Here is a 15452-nt window from a genome sequence, read left to right as displayed (position 1 = left end):
TCCCATAGAGATTTGTGCACATTTAAGAATGATTTGCAATATTCCTTCAAGTGATCATTTCTTTTAGGTGATTATATGTTTTGCAAATAATATATGTGCTTATATAAAACATCTATAAATGAAAACACTCATACATTTTTGTGCTGTCTTACATTTCCATTTTACTAACTTGACACATTTTCTACTGTGGTATTTTGTAATCCTGTGCCTTTAAAATGGCTAAAGTGATTATAATTATAACATCTGGGAAGTAAAGGGTAAAATGGAGAAATTGGTTGGCAGTGAGAAGAGGTTCCTTTGTTGAGAGGACAGTGATTAGGAAGCATGAAGTAGATCCCAGTGAGTCTGGACAGCACCTCAGAATTCGCAGTACAGCATTCCAGATTGACTGATTAGAGAGTTGGCCTAGATACTGGTTCTATAAAACTAAAGGGTGTCTTATTGATAATGCTAGAATAAAAATGTAAATTCTTACGTTTATCACCAACCAAATTGAATCCAAGGTGTAGAGGGCCATACAATAATGTACAGTGCCTGAGAATGATTGAGAGAAACAAACACGTGGAGGCAGGGTCTCTCTGATTTTAAGAAGAACTTAGTCTTGTGGTGTGTTCCTGAAGGAAGAGTTCCTTTTATTTTTATTCATTGTCTTACAGTCTTATATCAGTGATGACCAGTTTTTTTGTAGGACTGTATTTTTAAATTTTTTTCTTATTGTATACTGTTTAAGACTAAAAATCATAGACATGTGGTCTTTGCCTTTTGTACATCCTTGGAGAGTTAATGCCTAATTTAAGAAGTAATCCATTGTCTTACTCTGGGTGATTTACCATATACATGTTTTTTGCCTCTGCGAATTCAGATGCCTGTACTAAGAGCCTTGGAAGGAGGCACGGACGCCGCAGTCTTCCTGAACTAGTGGGTTCAGGTTTGAAATTATTTTCAATCAACACTGATTTGAAGCTAAACTTGGGCGTTTAATTTCCTAAGTGACTTGGTCGTATTACAAGTATTTCCTTATGCAAGAGGACATTACGATTTTAACCAAGGAATGTTTTTAGTTTGTTTTTTATTTGGGTATTGATATTATCCATGGAATTTGATTTCTGGGATAACTGAATTTTTACTTTGGGTCCTGGTGTTTTGTATAGCTGATGCATTTTAAATTATGCTGTTCAATTAAATGAGTTTATCAGTTGGTCCCATGTTTAAGTATAGAGTGATGTATACTAATGTTTTAGAAAGAACTGGCCCCCTGGACTCTAAATCTCATAGCCACTAGTGCATATGACCTATGGCACTTGGTGCTGCAGCTGCTCTGTCTCTTTGCTATCACGCATTGACTGCTGCTCTGTAGCGCATGTGGATTTATTGCTATAGCTCAAATCCAACAGTTCCTCAAGGGAAGTAGCTTACTTATCTTCATTTTGCATAACCTGCTTGAGTAGGTTATGCCCTCTGGTTTTCAGTCTGCAGAGCTCCTAACTTCCACTGTGCTCACTTTAGCAGATGCTCAATTTTTCAAAGACTTTAGCGACATAAAGTTTCATCCAGAGCCAAGACATCAAGCTTTAACTTTGCTTTGAATAATTTTCAGGTGTATTCTACCTAAAGAAAACTAATCTTTTTAAAAAAAATAAAACAAAACATCTTATAAATCAAAATTAGGGCACTAATTTTCTAAAGATCCAGGTTATTTTTCCCTAAATTACTCTTGTGAGGATGGTGTTTTTCTAGTGAGTTTAATTGCTGGCTCAAAGACAATAGGTGAATAAGTTAACCCCAATTGTTTTCATCTCTAGAAGTATCTAATGATATCCATGTTGTAATGTAACCCAACAGCTGGACTTTAGTTAATGTTTCATAGTAGTGAATTTGTGGTACTTTTCAAACACTACCTTTCCTCAGCAAAGCTCATCTTGTTCTTCCTCAGATGGAAGGATTTGCTGTCTTCCAGAGTTTTCCCAACATTTAGACAAATGCTGGTGTCTGTAAGAGCCTAGCTGTTTTTTCTCTTCATCCTACCCATCCTGGGGAAAGAAACTACTGTGGTGCTTAGAAGTTGATCTGGAGTTATCTGTCATACCTAATAAAGTAGCCAGATGGATCTTTGGAAAGGCTCTTCCTTATTACATCTTGGAAAATTAAGTGCAGCCATTTTATTCAGGGGAGGGGGAGCAGGGGGGAGGAGGCTTTTATATGAATATATGTATAACATCAGCCAGTTCCCTTTTTCTTTAGTTGCAAAAGCATCTGTTTCAGTCAAGATACTCTGAGCCACAAAGTGAAGATTGAAAACGAAAAAAAAAAAATCACATATGAAATCCTGTTTATTCCTCTTTTACAGTTGATATAATTTCACAAACTTAAAACATTTTTACTTAGTTACTATAGAATATACAAATTATGAAATAAATTATTATTTCTTACTGGCATATTGGAATTCTGAGCAATCATATTCTAGCAGCATTTGATGAGTAGATCTTTAGACTGTTTTGAGAAAGCACAATCAACATCTTACTTTTGACCACTCTCTTAGTTCTCTTTGTCTCACACTGACACATTAACCAGATCTTTAAAATTCTGCTTTTTTATATTGCAGACTTTTATAGTAGCAGTTGTTCTGTGTGAATGAAGTTCCCAGAAAAATCTTGCATCTTGGGCTGAACTTCTGCAAGGCTGATCAGTTGATTAGCATTTCAGTGACTATGGAGAGTTTGGAGTGTTGCAGATCCAGGACCTATTTATAATATATCTTAGGCCATCTTTAGCCCCTAAATAGCCACTCCTTGCCCACCTCTGTTTCTGACTTAACATCTCATGACTAACAGATTAAAAACCTTTAGGAATATATTAACGTAACAAAGCCGTAGCTCCCATCAGCCAAAAGACTAAGAATGTCATCAGATAGCATCTGAGGCCTATAGCAGAATTCTCCCCACTTTGCTGTGACCCACCTACTGAATGTACCCACCAATGTTGATTTATGGCTTTATTTGTTCTGTTACTATAAAAGGTTCCTGAAATTGCTACCTCATTGGAGCATGGTATTTGGGGAAACCTAAATCTGTGTTCTCTGGCTATGGTCACTCATATTTGGCTCCAGAATAAACCATTGCTTTCATTCCTCTGAAATGAAAGCTCTTTCTTTTGTAGTATAAGAAGATGATAATAGCATGGTGCTAAGAAAATTTGGCACTTTTCCTTTCTGTTGTAAACTGTAAGAATTTTAAAATGTTATTTTTAAATTAGATTCGTGAAATGCCAGAAGACAGTAATTTGTTTTGATACATGGCTTCATATATGAATCCAATTATATAAACACCTTGATTTCCACAATATTCCCAATAAACTTTTAAAAATTAATTTTTTAGATGTGTGTGTACATGTACACAAATGCATTCCGATGCCTGAGGAGACCAGAAAAGGGTCAAGATCCCCTGGAGCTGGAGGTACAGGTGATTGTAAGCTGCCTGATGTGAGTGCTAGGAACCGAACTCTGGAAGAGCAACAAGTGCTCTTAACCACCAAGCCATCTCTCCAGCCCCCCATTTTAAACATTTTAAAGCACCATTTTCCTCAGCTTCTTAAAAATTGCAGATTTTAGCATGTCACTGACAGCAAGGCAAACAAAAAGAGTGGGGGGGATGAATTACTGCTTTTAATTCAAACATAAAGAATCTTCAGTTTTAAATTTGGATCAGGGCTGGGATTCTAGCACATGGATTCTGGGGGTCAAATTCTAGTACCAAAAAGGGGAGGGAGTCATAACTTAAATATAATTTCTTCTGTCCTTGGATGTGTTTATTTAATAGGATTTTGAACTCATAATTTGTATATAAGCTTTTTGTTCTCCCAACATGAGTGTGTATGTATGTTTATTGTTTGTCTTGTGGCTTTTTTTTTATATTTCCTCTTTATTCATTTGGCACTTGGCCATAAGAATATGACGTTATCTATACCACTCACTGTCCTGCGTTGTCCGATCCAGTAGGCACCAGCTAGCACTTGAAAGGGGCTAGTTGGAATGAGATAGCTGTACTAACACTTAGAGTTCTCCGATAACCTTTATATAAATTGCATGTTGAAATGGTAGCATTTTATATATCATATTTTATATTACATATTATTTTTTATATCCTACTGGAGTTCTTCAGTGAAGGAAAAATGGTTACCCATTGAATTCTTGCCATGAGAAAGTGGGGTTGTTGCTGGTAATGCTTTTGTTTTGTCCTCCTAAGTCCTAAGCTCATAGAGAACAGTTATGGCACACTGTGCTTCAGCTTGTTTCTGGCTTTGAGGCTTCTGTTTGATGGCTAAGAATTTAAAATGCAAACCAGAGTATTACTTGTTTTTCTTTGATGTTGTATTTCTATTAGATTCCGTTATATTTAAATGATGGTGAAATTAGCTTTAACTTGCATATACTCAAATGGATAAAGAGGCCAGACAAGTAAGAAGAATGTATTTACCCTATGTAGACAGTGTGGAATGGTCAGTATACTATGTAAGCCTTGTGGGAATATGCAGACTTGTGCAGCTTGATTTTTTTTTTTTCAACTTTCTTAGTGCACTAACAATTTAGAGTTTTATGAATGTTAAGTCTCCCTTTGCGTGGGTGTGGGTGTGGGTGTATAGGTGTAGTGCTGGAGCTAGATAAGTGTCTGGAGGAAGCCCAGCACCCAGCCAGGCTTTTTGCAGCCACCACTCAGAATTGCTTTTGATCATCTGGACTGTGCCCCCACCCTCTTCATTCTGACCTAAATCCCCCCTCTGAGGGGGGCCAAATTCTATCATATTTTAGGAAGTTTTTCAAATCAGTTACTAATAGGAGTCTAGAGGTATGGTTGTACATTCCTGTTATTCCAGGACTCTGGAGGCAGAGGCAGGAGGATCAAGAGGAGGCCTGCATGGCATGAACTATATCATGAGACCCTGTTTCAGAAAAAGAATAGTAGTCATGTTCTTTCTGTAAAAGCTGGGAAAGGGCCAGTTGCCTGTAAAGCCCAGCTCTGAGGGTGGCAGAGACAGGAGACTCCTGAGGCTTGCTGACTTCCAGCCTAGCCAAGAAAACACACAGAGTGGGAGGACACCCAGCACCCTTGCCTGGCCTCCCCACACATGCCCAGGTGTGCACACAAAATTACACACAAAAATAAATCTTTTTAAAAACTTGAAGGAAAAGAGGACAACACTTTATATTATTCATTTACTCAGAAGAGCTCCATGGAGTAATCTTTGTATTAAGGACCTGTGTTGAAGTACAGTGTTGAAATGAACATTTCAGGGGCTGGAGAGATGGCTCAGCAGTTAAGAACACTGCTTATTCTTGGAGAAGACCCAGGTTAGAATCCCAGCACCCAAATGGCAGCTAACAACTGTCCGTAACTCCAGTTCCAGGGGATCCGACAGCCTCTCTGTCCTCCATGGGCATTGCACGACACGGGTACACTTACCTACATGCAGGCAATACACTCATACACATAAAATAAAAGTAGTAAATAAAATATTTTTTTAAAAAAGAAATGAACATTTCAGGTTCCTTTATCAAGCCAGCAATTAACTGTTACCTCTGCTGCATGGAAGCCAAAATGCTCTATCTTAAACACAAGTATATCATGTGAACTGAGCGATGGACACAGAAAAATAGTAGGAACCAATATAATTGAAATTATGACCCCTCCCGTGAGCCTGGAACTACAAAAAATAGTTTTTATGTGCTGTATTTTAGATAGATTTTCCACACTGTGGCAATCCTGATTCATGGGACTTAATTTTTAGTATTAAAATAGTTAAGCTCTACCAGGTGTGGTGGTACATTAAACCTAGCATTTGGGAGGCTGAGGCAGCATGGTGGAAAAGAACTGACCCCCACAACTTGTCCTCTGACCTCCACAGGCCCACCATCACATGAGTGTGCCCTTCCCAACACTAAATGTAATAAAAAAAAAATTTTTTTTTAGGAATTTAAAATCTGGGAGTACATTTAAAAATGAGAAAATTAGGTATTACTAAGTATAGATATTATGTGTTGTGACACTAATATATTATTTTTTCCTTTAATTTCTCACTTAAGGTCTCAGCCAGTTTCCTCTCCAGTCATCCTGCAGTTTGGTCATGCAGAGACCCTTCTTCCACTGCTCTCTCTCATGGGCTACTTCAAAGACAAGGAGCCCCTGACAGCTTATAATTACAAGGAGCAAGTCCATCGGAAGTTCCGAAGCGGCCACATCGTACCTTATGCCTCAAACCTAATATTTGTGCTTTACCATTGTGAAGATGCAAAGACGCCTAAAGAAGAATTCCAAGTGCAGATGCTGCTGAATGAAAAAGTGTTACCCTTGGCTCACTCACAAGGGACCGTTGCTTTGTATGAGGATGTGAAGAGCCACTACAAGGACATTCTTCTGAGCTGTCATACCAGTGAAGAGTGTGAGCTACCAAAGGTGAACATCACATCTGATGAGCTCTGAGGAGCCAGAGAACATTCTTAGTTCTGAAGTGCTTTCCTGTAGGGGTGCTTGTGTTTGTAATAGGTCACTGACTTCTTAATTAACAAAGTTTTCAAGGCTAACACCTTTAATCTCAGCACACGGGAGGCACAGGTGGATGGATCTCTGTGAGTTCCATGCCAGCTTTGTCTACATAATGCGATAGTTCCAGACTATGTAGTGAGCCCTTACCTCAAAAGAAGGAAGAACAGGAGGGATGGAGGAACTGAGGGACGGAGAGAGGGAAGGAAGAAGGAAAGCTTTCAAATTACTTGGCATTTCTACCTTTTTACAGAGAATCATGGAGTTTCTTTTGGGGTCTGGGCACAGTAGGTAAGAAATGATTCTTTACAAGAACAGCTCTCTTGAGAAAAAACAATCTATTCAAAGAAACAGCGGGCACTGCAAATGTTTCCAGAAATGAAAGAGGTTTCTTAACTTATATAAGAAACCTCACTGAGGTAAAATATAATTTGAGAATGAAACTTGAAAAGTGCTAGATTAAATCTGTAATTTGACTTAATAAATGGAGGACCTTTACCAGCATGCTGAAGTCCTTTTTCCTGCAGGTGAAACACTTTTAGTATAGATTAATATTGCTTAGTCATAAATATTGTGATAAAGTGGGAGTATAAGTTGAGAAGAAAGTCCAAGTCTAATATCTGCCTAAAGGAAAGTTTGATCCAGCACTGCAAAGTGTGCTGCAGCAGGACAGAGTAGGATGAGTTCTCTCTGTTAATATTCTTATAAATAAGCACTTTCAGTAATTTCCATTAACCTCCATCTAAGTCTCCAAAGACCATCCTAATTCTCATGACCTGTTTTACGTGTGTAATGATGAAAGGACAAACTAAAGTTTCTTATATCTGTTACCTAGTTGACTTTTCATTCTGTCAGTGGGCTTCCATTTTTCTATTTTATTACACAGTGTGTCTTTTGGTGGTTTGAATTTTTTTCTTTTTTTAAATAAAGACTTCATTTTGGCTGATTGTAGTTTTATGGATCTGAACCTGTTTCAGAAAAATTCTGAGGTCTATCAAATGCCATGAAAGTATTTGCTACAATAAACAAAATTCTTATGACTTTATTACCAAGTCATTTCTGTTCTCCTTGCTGAAATTCAATCAGTAATTGATAGTAAAAAGTTGGGGTTTCACATGTATTTAACTTGGCTAGGAAAGCTACAATTTTCCTCTTCCTCCTAGTTTTTCCGTAAATGGTTTTTTTTTTTTTTTTTTTTTTTTTGTCTTTTTGAGACAGGGTCTCCTTGTAGCCCCAGCTGTCCTGGAACTCATGATGTAGACCAGGCTGGCCTCGAACTTACAAAGATCCGCCTGCCTCTGCCTCTCAAGTGCTTGGATTAAAGGTGTGCACCACCATGCTGGGCCTGTAAATGGCTTTTTTAAATGCATTTTTTTTTTAACAAGTTTTAGTCACTGTTAAAGATAATGCCTTTCAAAAGGAGGGTTGGGATTTTTGTTGAAAATGTATGGTTAGTCTTAAACCATATGCAGTCATATCACAATTTAGTATAAGCTGCTGCATTCGTTTTTAACACTTTGCTTTTGAGGAGAGGTGCCATATAAATAAAAATTTATATTAATGTTAATGCACGCATCTGTATAAATCGTCATATGTAATGTTCATTAGGACATTTTCAGCCAAATTTCCATTGATAAAAATGGAAAAATCCTTCTTAGGTCCTAAAGAAAAGCTAAAATGCAATCTTTTAGTACCAACAGTTAAAATGCTTCCTGATTAATTAGATAACTTTTTTGGTCACTGAAGCTATACATTAATTTAAGGACATGATTAAAATATTTTAATTCTCTCTTTTGGCAGTAAAACCTCGGGCTGGTAAAGTGACTCAGTGGGTAAAGGTACTGCAAAGCCTGAAGCCACGAGTCCGATAGAAGTAGAGGACTGACTCTCACAAGTTGTCCTCTGAACTTCACGGGTGTACTATCACACACACACACACACACACACAGACACACACACACACACTAAATGTAAAATTTTAGAAAAACATATATACTAGAGGCACCCTTCTAATCATATTAATCACTGGATTATGTAACATTGTGAATACCTTTTTGGATTTTCTAAGATTAAAAAAGTAGCACTCATTGACTAAAAAACATTCCAGGGACTGGAGAGATGGCCCAACAGTTAAGAGCACTGGCTGCTCTTACAGAGGCCCAGATTCAATTTCCAGCATCCACTTGGCAGCTAACAACTGTCTGTAACTGCAGTTCCAGAGGAATCCAGTGCTCTCTTCTGACCCCCTCAGGCATTGCACAACATGGATGTACTTACATACGTGCAGGCAGTACATTCATACACGTAAAAGAAATACATAAATAAAATGTTTTAAATATAAAAAAAGAAGCCAACACCAGGGGTTGAGGGAGCTTTAAATATGGTGTCTGTGCTATGAAGTATGGCATTCAGATACTAAATTATTCCAGAATGGCAAGTATTCAGAAAAGGACATTGTGGAGGTTAATGAGCACTTGGGTAACTTGACCACATTTGGAATCAACTAAGACACATGCCTTCTGGTGGGTCTAGGAGGGCATTTCCAGGAAGATTAACTTAGGGAAGAAGACCCTCCCTCAGAATGGTCGGCATCGTCTGGCAGGTCCAGGTACAAAGAGTTTTGTGCTCCCTGCCTGCTTCTACTTCTTGCTGGCGAGTATGTCTCTTTCTGTTGTTGCTGTGGCTGTTGCCATACTTTGCTGATAGCAGGCTCCAGCCTCTTTGGACCTCCAACATGGACTGAAGACCAGGGACTCTCTTCTGGGCCTTTAGCACCAGATTGGCACTACTGAAGCATCGGTTTTATGGACTGAGCAGCTACCAGGTTCTAAGCCTCTCCAATGTGCAACAGTCATGGGTTACCCAACCCCTAATGGTTATAAGCCATTTTGGTATTATAATATATAGACATTTATAATGTATAGACATTTTGTTCCTCTGGAGAGCCCTGCCCAATACAGATATGATGTAGGTGCATGTGCATATTCTTCCCAGAACACAAATTCTACAAAGAAGATACTATAGATGCTACAAAGAAAGGATCCTGGCTTCAAAACTACCTTAGGATTCTCTCTTTGAGAAATGTCCCAGGCTTTTAATACACTTGCTATGTGTTGCAACAAGGAGGCATTAGAAGCAGCTTTCTGTCTCATTTGACCTGAAAGCTTTTTCAAGAAGAGCCTCCTATGACTATTCTAAGTGAGAATATATTTGAGAAATTGCAGTGAACCTTGCCATTTGGGTTTTTTCAGATGAGATAATGATGACATTATTCAGATGGTAAATGGAATTAAATACAAGTGCAAAAAAAATTGTACTTGTTTGTAGATTAGAGCAAATTATTGAAGTCATTGGTTTTAAATGAACACTTCCTAAAGCAGGTAGTCAGCTTGTCACAGTAAATGCTGATGATGAATTGGTACTTTCACTGACATACTTCTGCAAAAGTCTGGATATAAAATTTTTAAATACGTATATGAGACAGCAAAGTAATGAACACTCATACCCATCTGTACCATACCAAAATGAGCATTGTAACATGTTTTAGATCCAAATAGAAGGGCAGTTTAGAGAACTCGTATGCCTCCCTGATCCTTTTTCCTTCATTGACTCTTAGCATACTCACATGCCAATAACTCTGAAAACTAGTGAGTTTAAAATTGTTCCATAAAAGGATTTAGAGTTTGTGTATTATTCTTGAATGAGTTATTTAACTGCTATGAATTTTTCCCCCTGAGGCTTGATCCTGATCTTTGTTGCAAATCAGTATTTTTATTTTTTACAATTTGTGTGTGTGTGGATGTGTGTGGATGTGTGTGTGTGTGTGTGTATGTGTGTGTGTGTGTGTGGATGTGTGTGTGTGTGTGGATGTGTGTGTGTGTGTGTGGATGTTTGCCATGTGTGGGTACAGTGCTCACAGAGGCAGGTAGATCTCTAGGAGTTTAAGCCCAGCCAGATCTAAATAGGACTAATTGTAGTTAGTGGCTATGAAACCTGTTGACAGGAGGGCCATCTTAGTATAGCACAAGTTCCTGGACGAGGTGTATAAGTCTGTCACTAAAAGCCTATGTCTGAAAGTTCTACAGGTATTACAAATACGCAGCCATGTTGGGGAACCCCCAACCAGAAGCTCCATACCACAATTCTCTCTTTTTCCGTCTAGCAAATAGAACTATGTTTGGTGGATGTTCAAAATACTTTTAACTTAGAAGTATAACTTTGACAAGATGCAGAAATTTGGTGGAAAATTACTTCCTATAACACAATTGATTTTAGAGCCTGGTAAATTGTGTGTGTGCATGCGTGGGTGTGTGTGTGTGTGTGGATGTGTGTGTGGATGTGTGTGTGTGTGTGTGTGTGTGTGTGTGTGTGTTGACTCTATGAAGGTCAGAGGACAGACAACTCATGACAGTCAGTTCTCTCCTATTACCTGTGTCCTGGAGGTCCAACTCGGGTTGTCAGTCTTGACTGCAGGCACCTTTACCTGCTCAGCCATCTTGCCAGCCACAAATTAGTATTTTTAGTTCATCGTTACCTGTTCAGTGCTTTCTGTGTATAAACACTACATTTAGTCTGTGACCACATAAAGATGAATAAACCTGGCTCTTTTATCCAAGGGTTAAAAGACCCAAAACCTTAAAAACAAGTATACTTAGTGTCTCACAAAAACTGAATAACTTGATTCTTTGAGCGCTTTTTAAAATATCTAAGATTATGGCAGTTTTATAGTAATTGTGGAATTTCATTGTTCATTTTCAACTATATAATGATGTGTTGTGTAAGTATTTGAGGATAGAGGGTAAGTCATGACCATTTTTACTAATATTGGAAAAGTTGTATTATTCTGATGCTGTTATTTTCATTTAAGCAATTCCTAAAAATGAATAATCTCATAAAAATTACAATCTATAATATATGAAGAATTGAACATTGAAAAATAGTTTTTGGCTAAGAACATGTAGTTTTAGTGAACCTAAAATTTAATCCTGATTTTTTTGAAATCCTGTTAATTATATCTGTTGACATTAGCCATTAATCTACAACTTGTATATGCATTGTATGTAATGTGCTAGTTTTTCTGATTCTGTAATTATATTGAAGTTTCTGATTCCTGACACTCACTGGGGAGGAAGAGGGGGGGAGAGAGAGAGAGAGAGAGAGAGAGAGAGAGAGAGAGAGAGAGAGAGAATGAACATCTGATCTTAATTATAATACTGAAAGAAAAACTCAACATACAGAGAAAAAAGTGCTTGGTCTTTTCCAGGCATAATCAACTCTGAAGATTTCAGTGCTTTTCCTTCATGACTATAAAACCAACACTTGTCCTTCAAGATTTGGAGTTAAACAGCTGAGCCAGAGTATAAAGTAGAAACTTTGGAACACATTTCTCTAAGATGATGTTTCTGTGGTTCACTAATGATACTCAGAACTTGATTGCCTTTTGCCAAAGTAAATTGAAAATAAACATTGGTAATGCTATAGTTTTGCTGTATGTAGCTATTACCCTGAATGTATGTCATAGATCACTTAATTGTCTCTTAATGATTCTTCTGACTCAGGTCTTTTCTTCCAGACATCTGGTACCTATTTCAGTGGGAAGCATCCTCACACCAAATCTGTTGAGCTATATTCTATTCATAATGTGCTAGTAATACTTTTTGGTTTTTTGCCTTTTTGAGACAGGGTTTCCCTGCAGCCCCAGCTGTCCTGGAACTCACTATGTAGACCAGGCTGGCCTCGATCTCACAGAGCTCTCCCTCCTGAGTGCTGGGATTAAAGGCGTGTGCCACCATGCCTGGCTACGAGTCATACATTATGGGTATGAGGCAGTTCCACAGCAGGTTTGTCTTGTTCTTCATACCTGCCAACTTGAAGGTTAACCTTTTTTTGGTTGTTGTTTTTGTTTTGTTTTTGGCTTTTTGAGAGGGTATCACTGTGTAGCTCTGGCTGGCCTTGAACTCACAGAGATCCACCAGCTTTTGACTCCCAAGTGCTGGAATTAAAGGCTACCATTCCTGGCTTCAGGTTAACTTTTAAAACTGTTTTATTACTGGTCATGTTTTTTTGTTTTGTTTTGGGGGGGGAGAAACCTTTTAATAAGTTGCTGTATTTTCTTTTTTTTAACTTTTACAAAAACTTTATTGATAATTTCATACATGCATGTAAGATGTCTTGATCAAATCCATGCCCACTCCCTCCCCTCCAACATTTTGCTTTTTTTTTTTGGTCTTTATCATTCTGGCTTCTTCCATGCTGAATAGGGATGCAGTGTGAAGCAACTGGAGTACACCTTCAGTGGGTCTACCTAAAAGACTCCCAATTTGCATAACTCTTGTCTCTAAGGGGAGAAGAAGTCCTTGAATCATGAATGGGGGATGTGAAGAAGTAAAGGCAAGAGGGCTTTTTTACTCTGACTGCCTAGCCTATTCCTACCTCCTATTCTTATCACACCATCCTCTGAAGGGGTTACCCAAATTGCCAATAGGGAATAGGGACACAGACCGCTCTGGCTTCTTCCATGCTGAACAGGGATGCAGGGTGAGGCAATCAGAGTACCCCTTCAGTGAGTCTGTCTAAAAGACTCCCAAATTGTATAACTCTTGCCTCTAAGGGGAAAAGAAAGTCCTTGAATTGTGAATAGGAGATTTGAAGGAAAAGTAAAGACAAGAGTAATTAGCATTATAAGTTCTAGACCGGGAACTAGAAAAAGTCAGAACAGGGCAATTTTCAAATGTTCATATGAGAGTCCATTGGAATTTCTTGACAAGGGCTTCCAGAAGCATCCCTCTGTTGGGTTTTTCCTCATTTTTCTTTTGTCTGCCAAGGCTGGACTCTAGTGATAGGAAGTATTTTGATAGCTGTGGGAGTACTTAGAATCAGTGTCAGTTCCCTCTCAAAGGCTTCTAGATAGGGGGAGAAAACAAATTTTTGTGTCATTTTAGAGCAATAGCTGATTGTCTCCCTTAGCTACAGGTGGGAACTACAGTATTGAAGAACAAGATTTGAAGTCTTATATCTGAGCAGCACTTTCTGGTTAGGAACAAAATCATCAATGAGAAATAGCTGTGTAAATAACTTTTTATATAGACTTAAGCCTAATGTCTGGGAAGTGTAATTCCTTGAACTCTTAAAGAAATATACCGATGACTTTACTCTTGCGTTATACTTTTCCATTTGGGTGTTTAAGACCATACAATTGGCCCAAATAAATCAATTTATTTTTACACTTAAGGTCATTTGAGGATCTATTGTTCCTCAGGGGTCACATGGGCTTGGGAGGAGCCCCTGGTTCGTTCCTTTTACCAGTTCCATCTATGTGAAGATAAGTCAAAGGTCCTGTTCGACCATGTCTGGCTTCACTTGGAAGCATGAATGAGATGTTTCCTCTTAAGTTGACCCTCCTCTTTGTAGACTGGACACTGGTTCAAGTCGATCTCGTAGGGTCTCCATGTCCTCCCTGAACAAGAGGACAGGTGACTCACCACATTTACAGGACATTTTGAGAGAGATTTCAGTCATGTATTCTTCAGATAGAAAGATTATTATTTACAAAGCTAGCCTCAAATCAATTGTACTGGAACAAAAATACTAAAATAATAGCCTTCTGAGTGGGATAATCATTGTATAGTAATGATTTTTATTACATTATTTTATTATATGTAAGTGGCTAATGTGGAAAATCAGACTGAAAGTCTAGTTTTTCTCTGCTTTTTCTCAGAATTTATTCTACCAAGTTTGATTGTGATTGTCTTTTTGTAATAGTTTGTTAGGTACACTGCAAAAGAGCAGCAGGCGAGAACTATAGTATTTCCTGTAGTGGTTCTCTTGATGAACATTAGCAGTGTGGACATCAGGGTTGGACAGGTGGCTCAGTCAAAGTGCTGCTGTGCAAGCTTGAGGGCCCAAGTTTGGATCCCTGGCAGCTGTGTAAAAAGCCAGGCACAATCCCTGCACCTGTAATCCTGGTGCTGGGGAGGCAAAGACAAGTCTCACGGACCAGCCAGCCTAGCAGAATGTGTGAACTCCAGGTTCAGTGAGAGGCCTTGACTCAAAAAAAAAAAAGAACAGTTGGAGACATCAAAACTGTGGAGAGCATCAACCTTTAGCTTACATATGCACCATGAACATGTATACACACACAATACCGATGCTTTGGGACACTTCAACAAATATTTTCATTCTGAAAAAACAGTTGGGAGTGGTTTGGTTTTTTTGTGTCCTTGTTGATTCTTTTGGTTTGGTTTTGTTTTTGATTTTTCTTTTGTAGGGTGGGGTGGTGGTATTAAGCAAAGGCCTTACCATGTAGCCCTGGCTGGCTTAGTACTCATTATGTAATCTAGATCTGCTGAAAAGTTGCAATAAATGAAAGTGTGCAAGTTTCTAGGTTCACAGTTGAATTAATACAGTTATATATTATTGAACTCAGCATAAGCCCTGTAAGACAAAATTGGATGAGTTCTTAACCTTTAAAAAAGATCTCCATTTCATTTTAGAATATATTGTTCATTGCAGAAAGACTCATTGTTTTTGCTACTAACACTGAGATGTTGGCACATGCATCTCTAATCTGTATGTATCTATTACTAGTCATAATCGGTTGCACTTGGATCCTTGGCGCCTGTACCCTCTTGTGAAAGAGATGTACTGTTGCTCTGGAGTGTGTTACTGAATATGTAAAAGCTGTAGTGAAAAGCTTCTAATCCATGTAGTTATTATAAAAATTAAAAAAATTTTTAATGATTAAAAAATAATTCTTCAAAGCACAAATATTTGCTCCTTAATAATTAGTAGATGTGAAAAACATTACCACTGAAATCTACCTGATGACTTTATATCTATGCTCAGATGCCAAGGAGCTCAGAAAGTAACCGACAGTGACTAGTAATAATCAGATATATAGAGATTAGAAACGCATGTGCA

The 15452-nt window shown here is 38.1% G+C and overlaps 1 protein-coding gene across 1 annotated transcript in view; it reads left to right on the top strand.

The window, feature by feature from the left end:
• The window catches only part of Minpp1 (multiple inositol-polyphosphate phosphatase 1), a 35330-nt gene extending 27752 nt beyond the window's left edge, over window positions 1-7578 (top strand). Inside the window, exon 5 of the mRNA XM_008837857.3 lies at window positions 6077-7578. Within this exon, the coding sequence (XP_008836079.1) occupies window positions 6077-6473 (397 nt within the window). The 3' untranslated portion in view covers window positions 6474-7578. The remainder of the gene's footprint in view (window positions 1-6076) is intronic.
• The last annotated feature ends 7874 nt before the right edge of the window (window positions 7579-15452 follow it).

The sequence above is a fragment of the Nannospalax galili genome, unplaced genomic scaffold (assembly GCF_000622305.1).
Source record: "Nannospalax galili isolate Female #2095 unplaced genomic scaffold, S.galili_v1.0 scaffold498, whole genome shotgun sequence".
Lineage (NCBI taxonomy): Eukaryota > Metazoa > Chordata > Mammalia > Rodentia > Spalacidae > Nannospalax > Nannospalax galili.
This window is presented reverse-complemented; position numbering and strand designations above follow the sequence as displayed.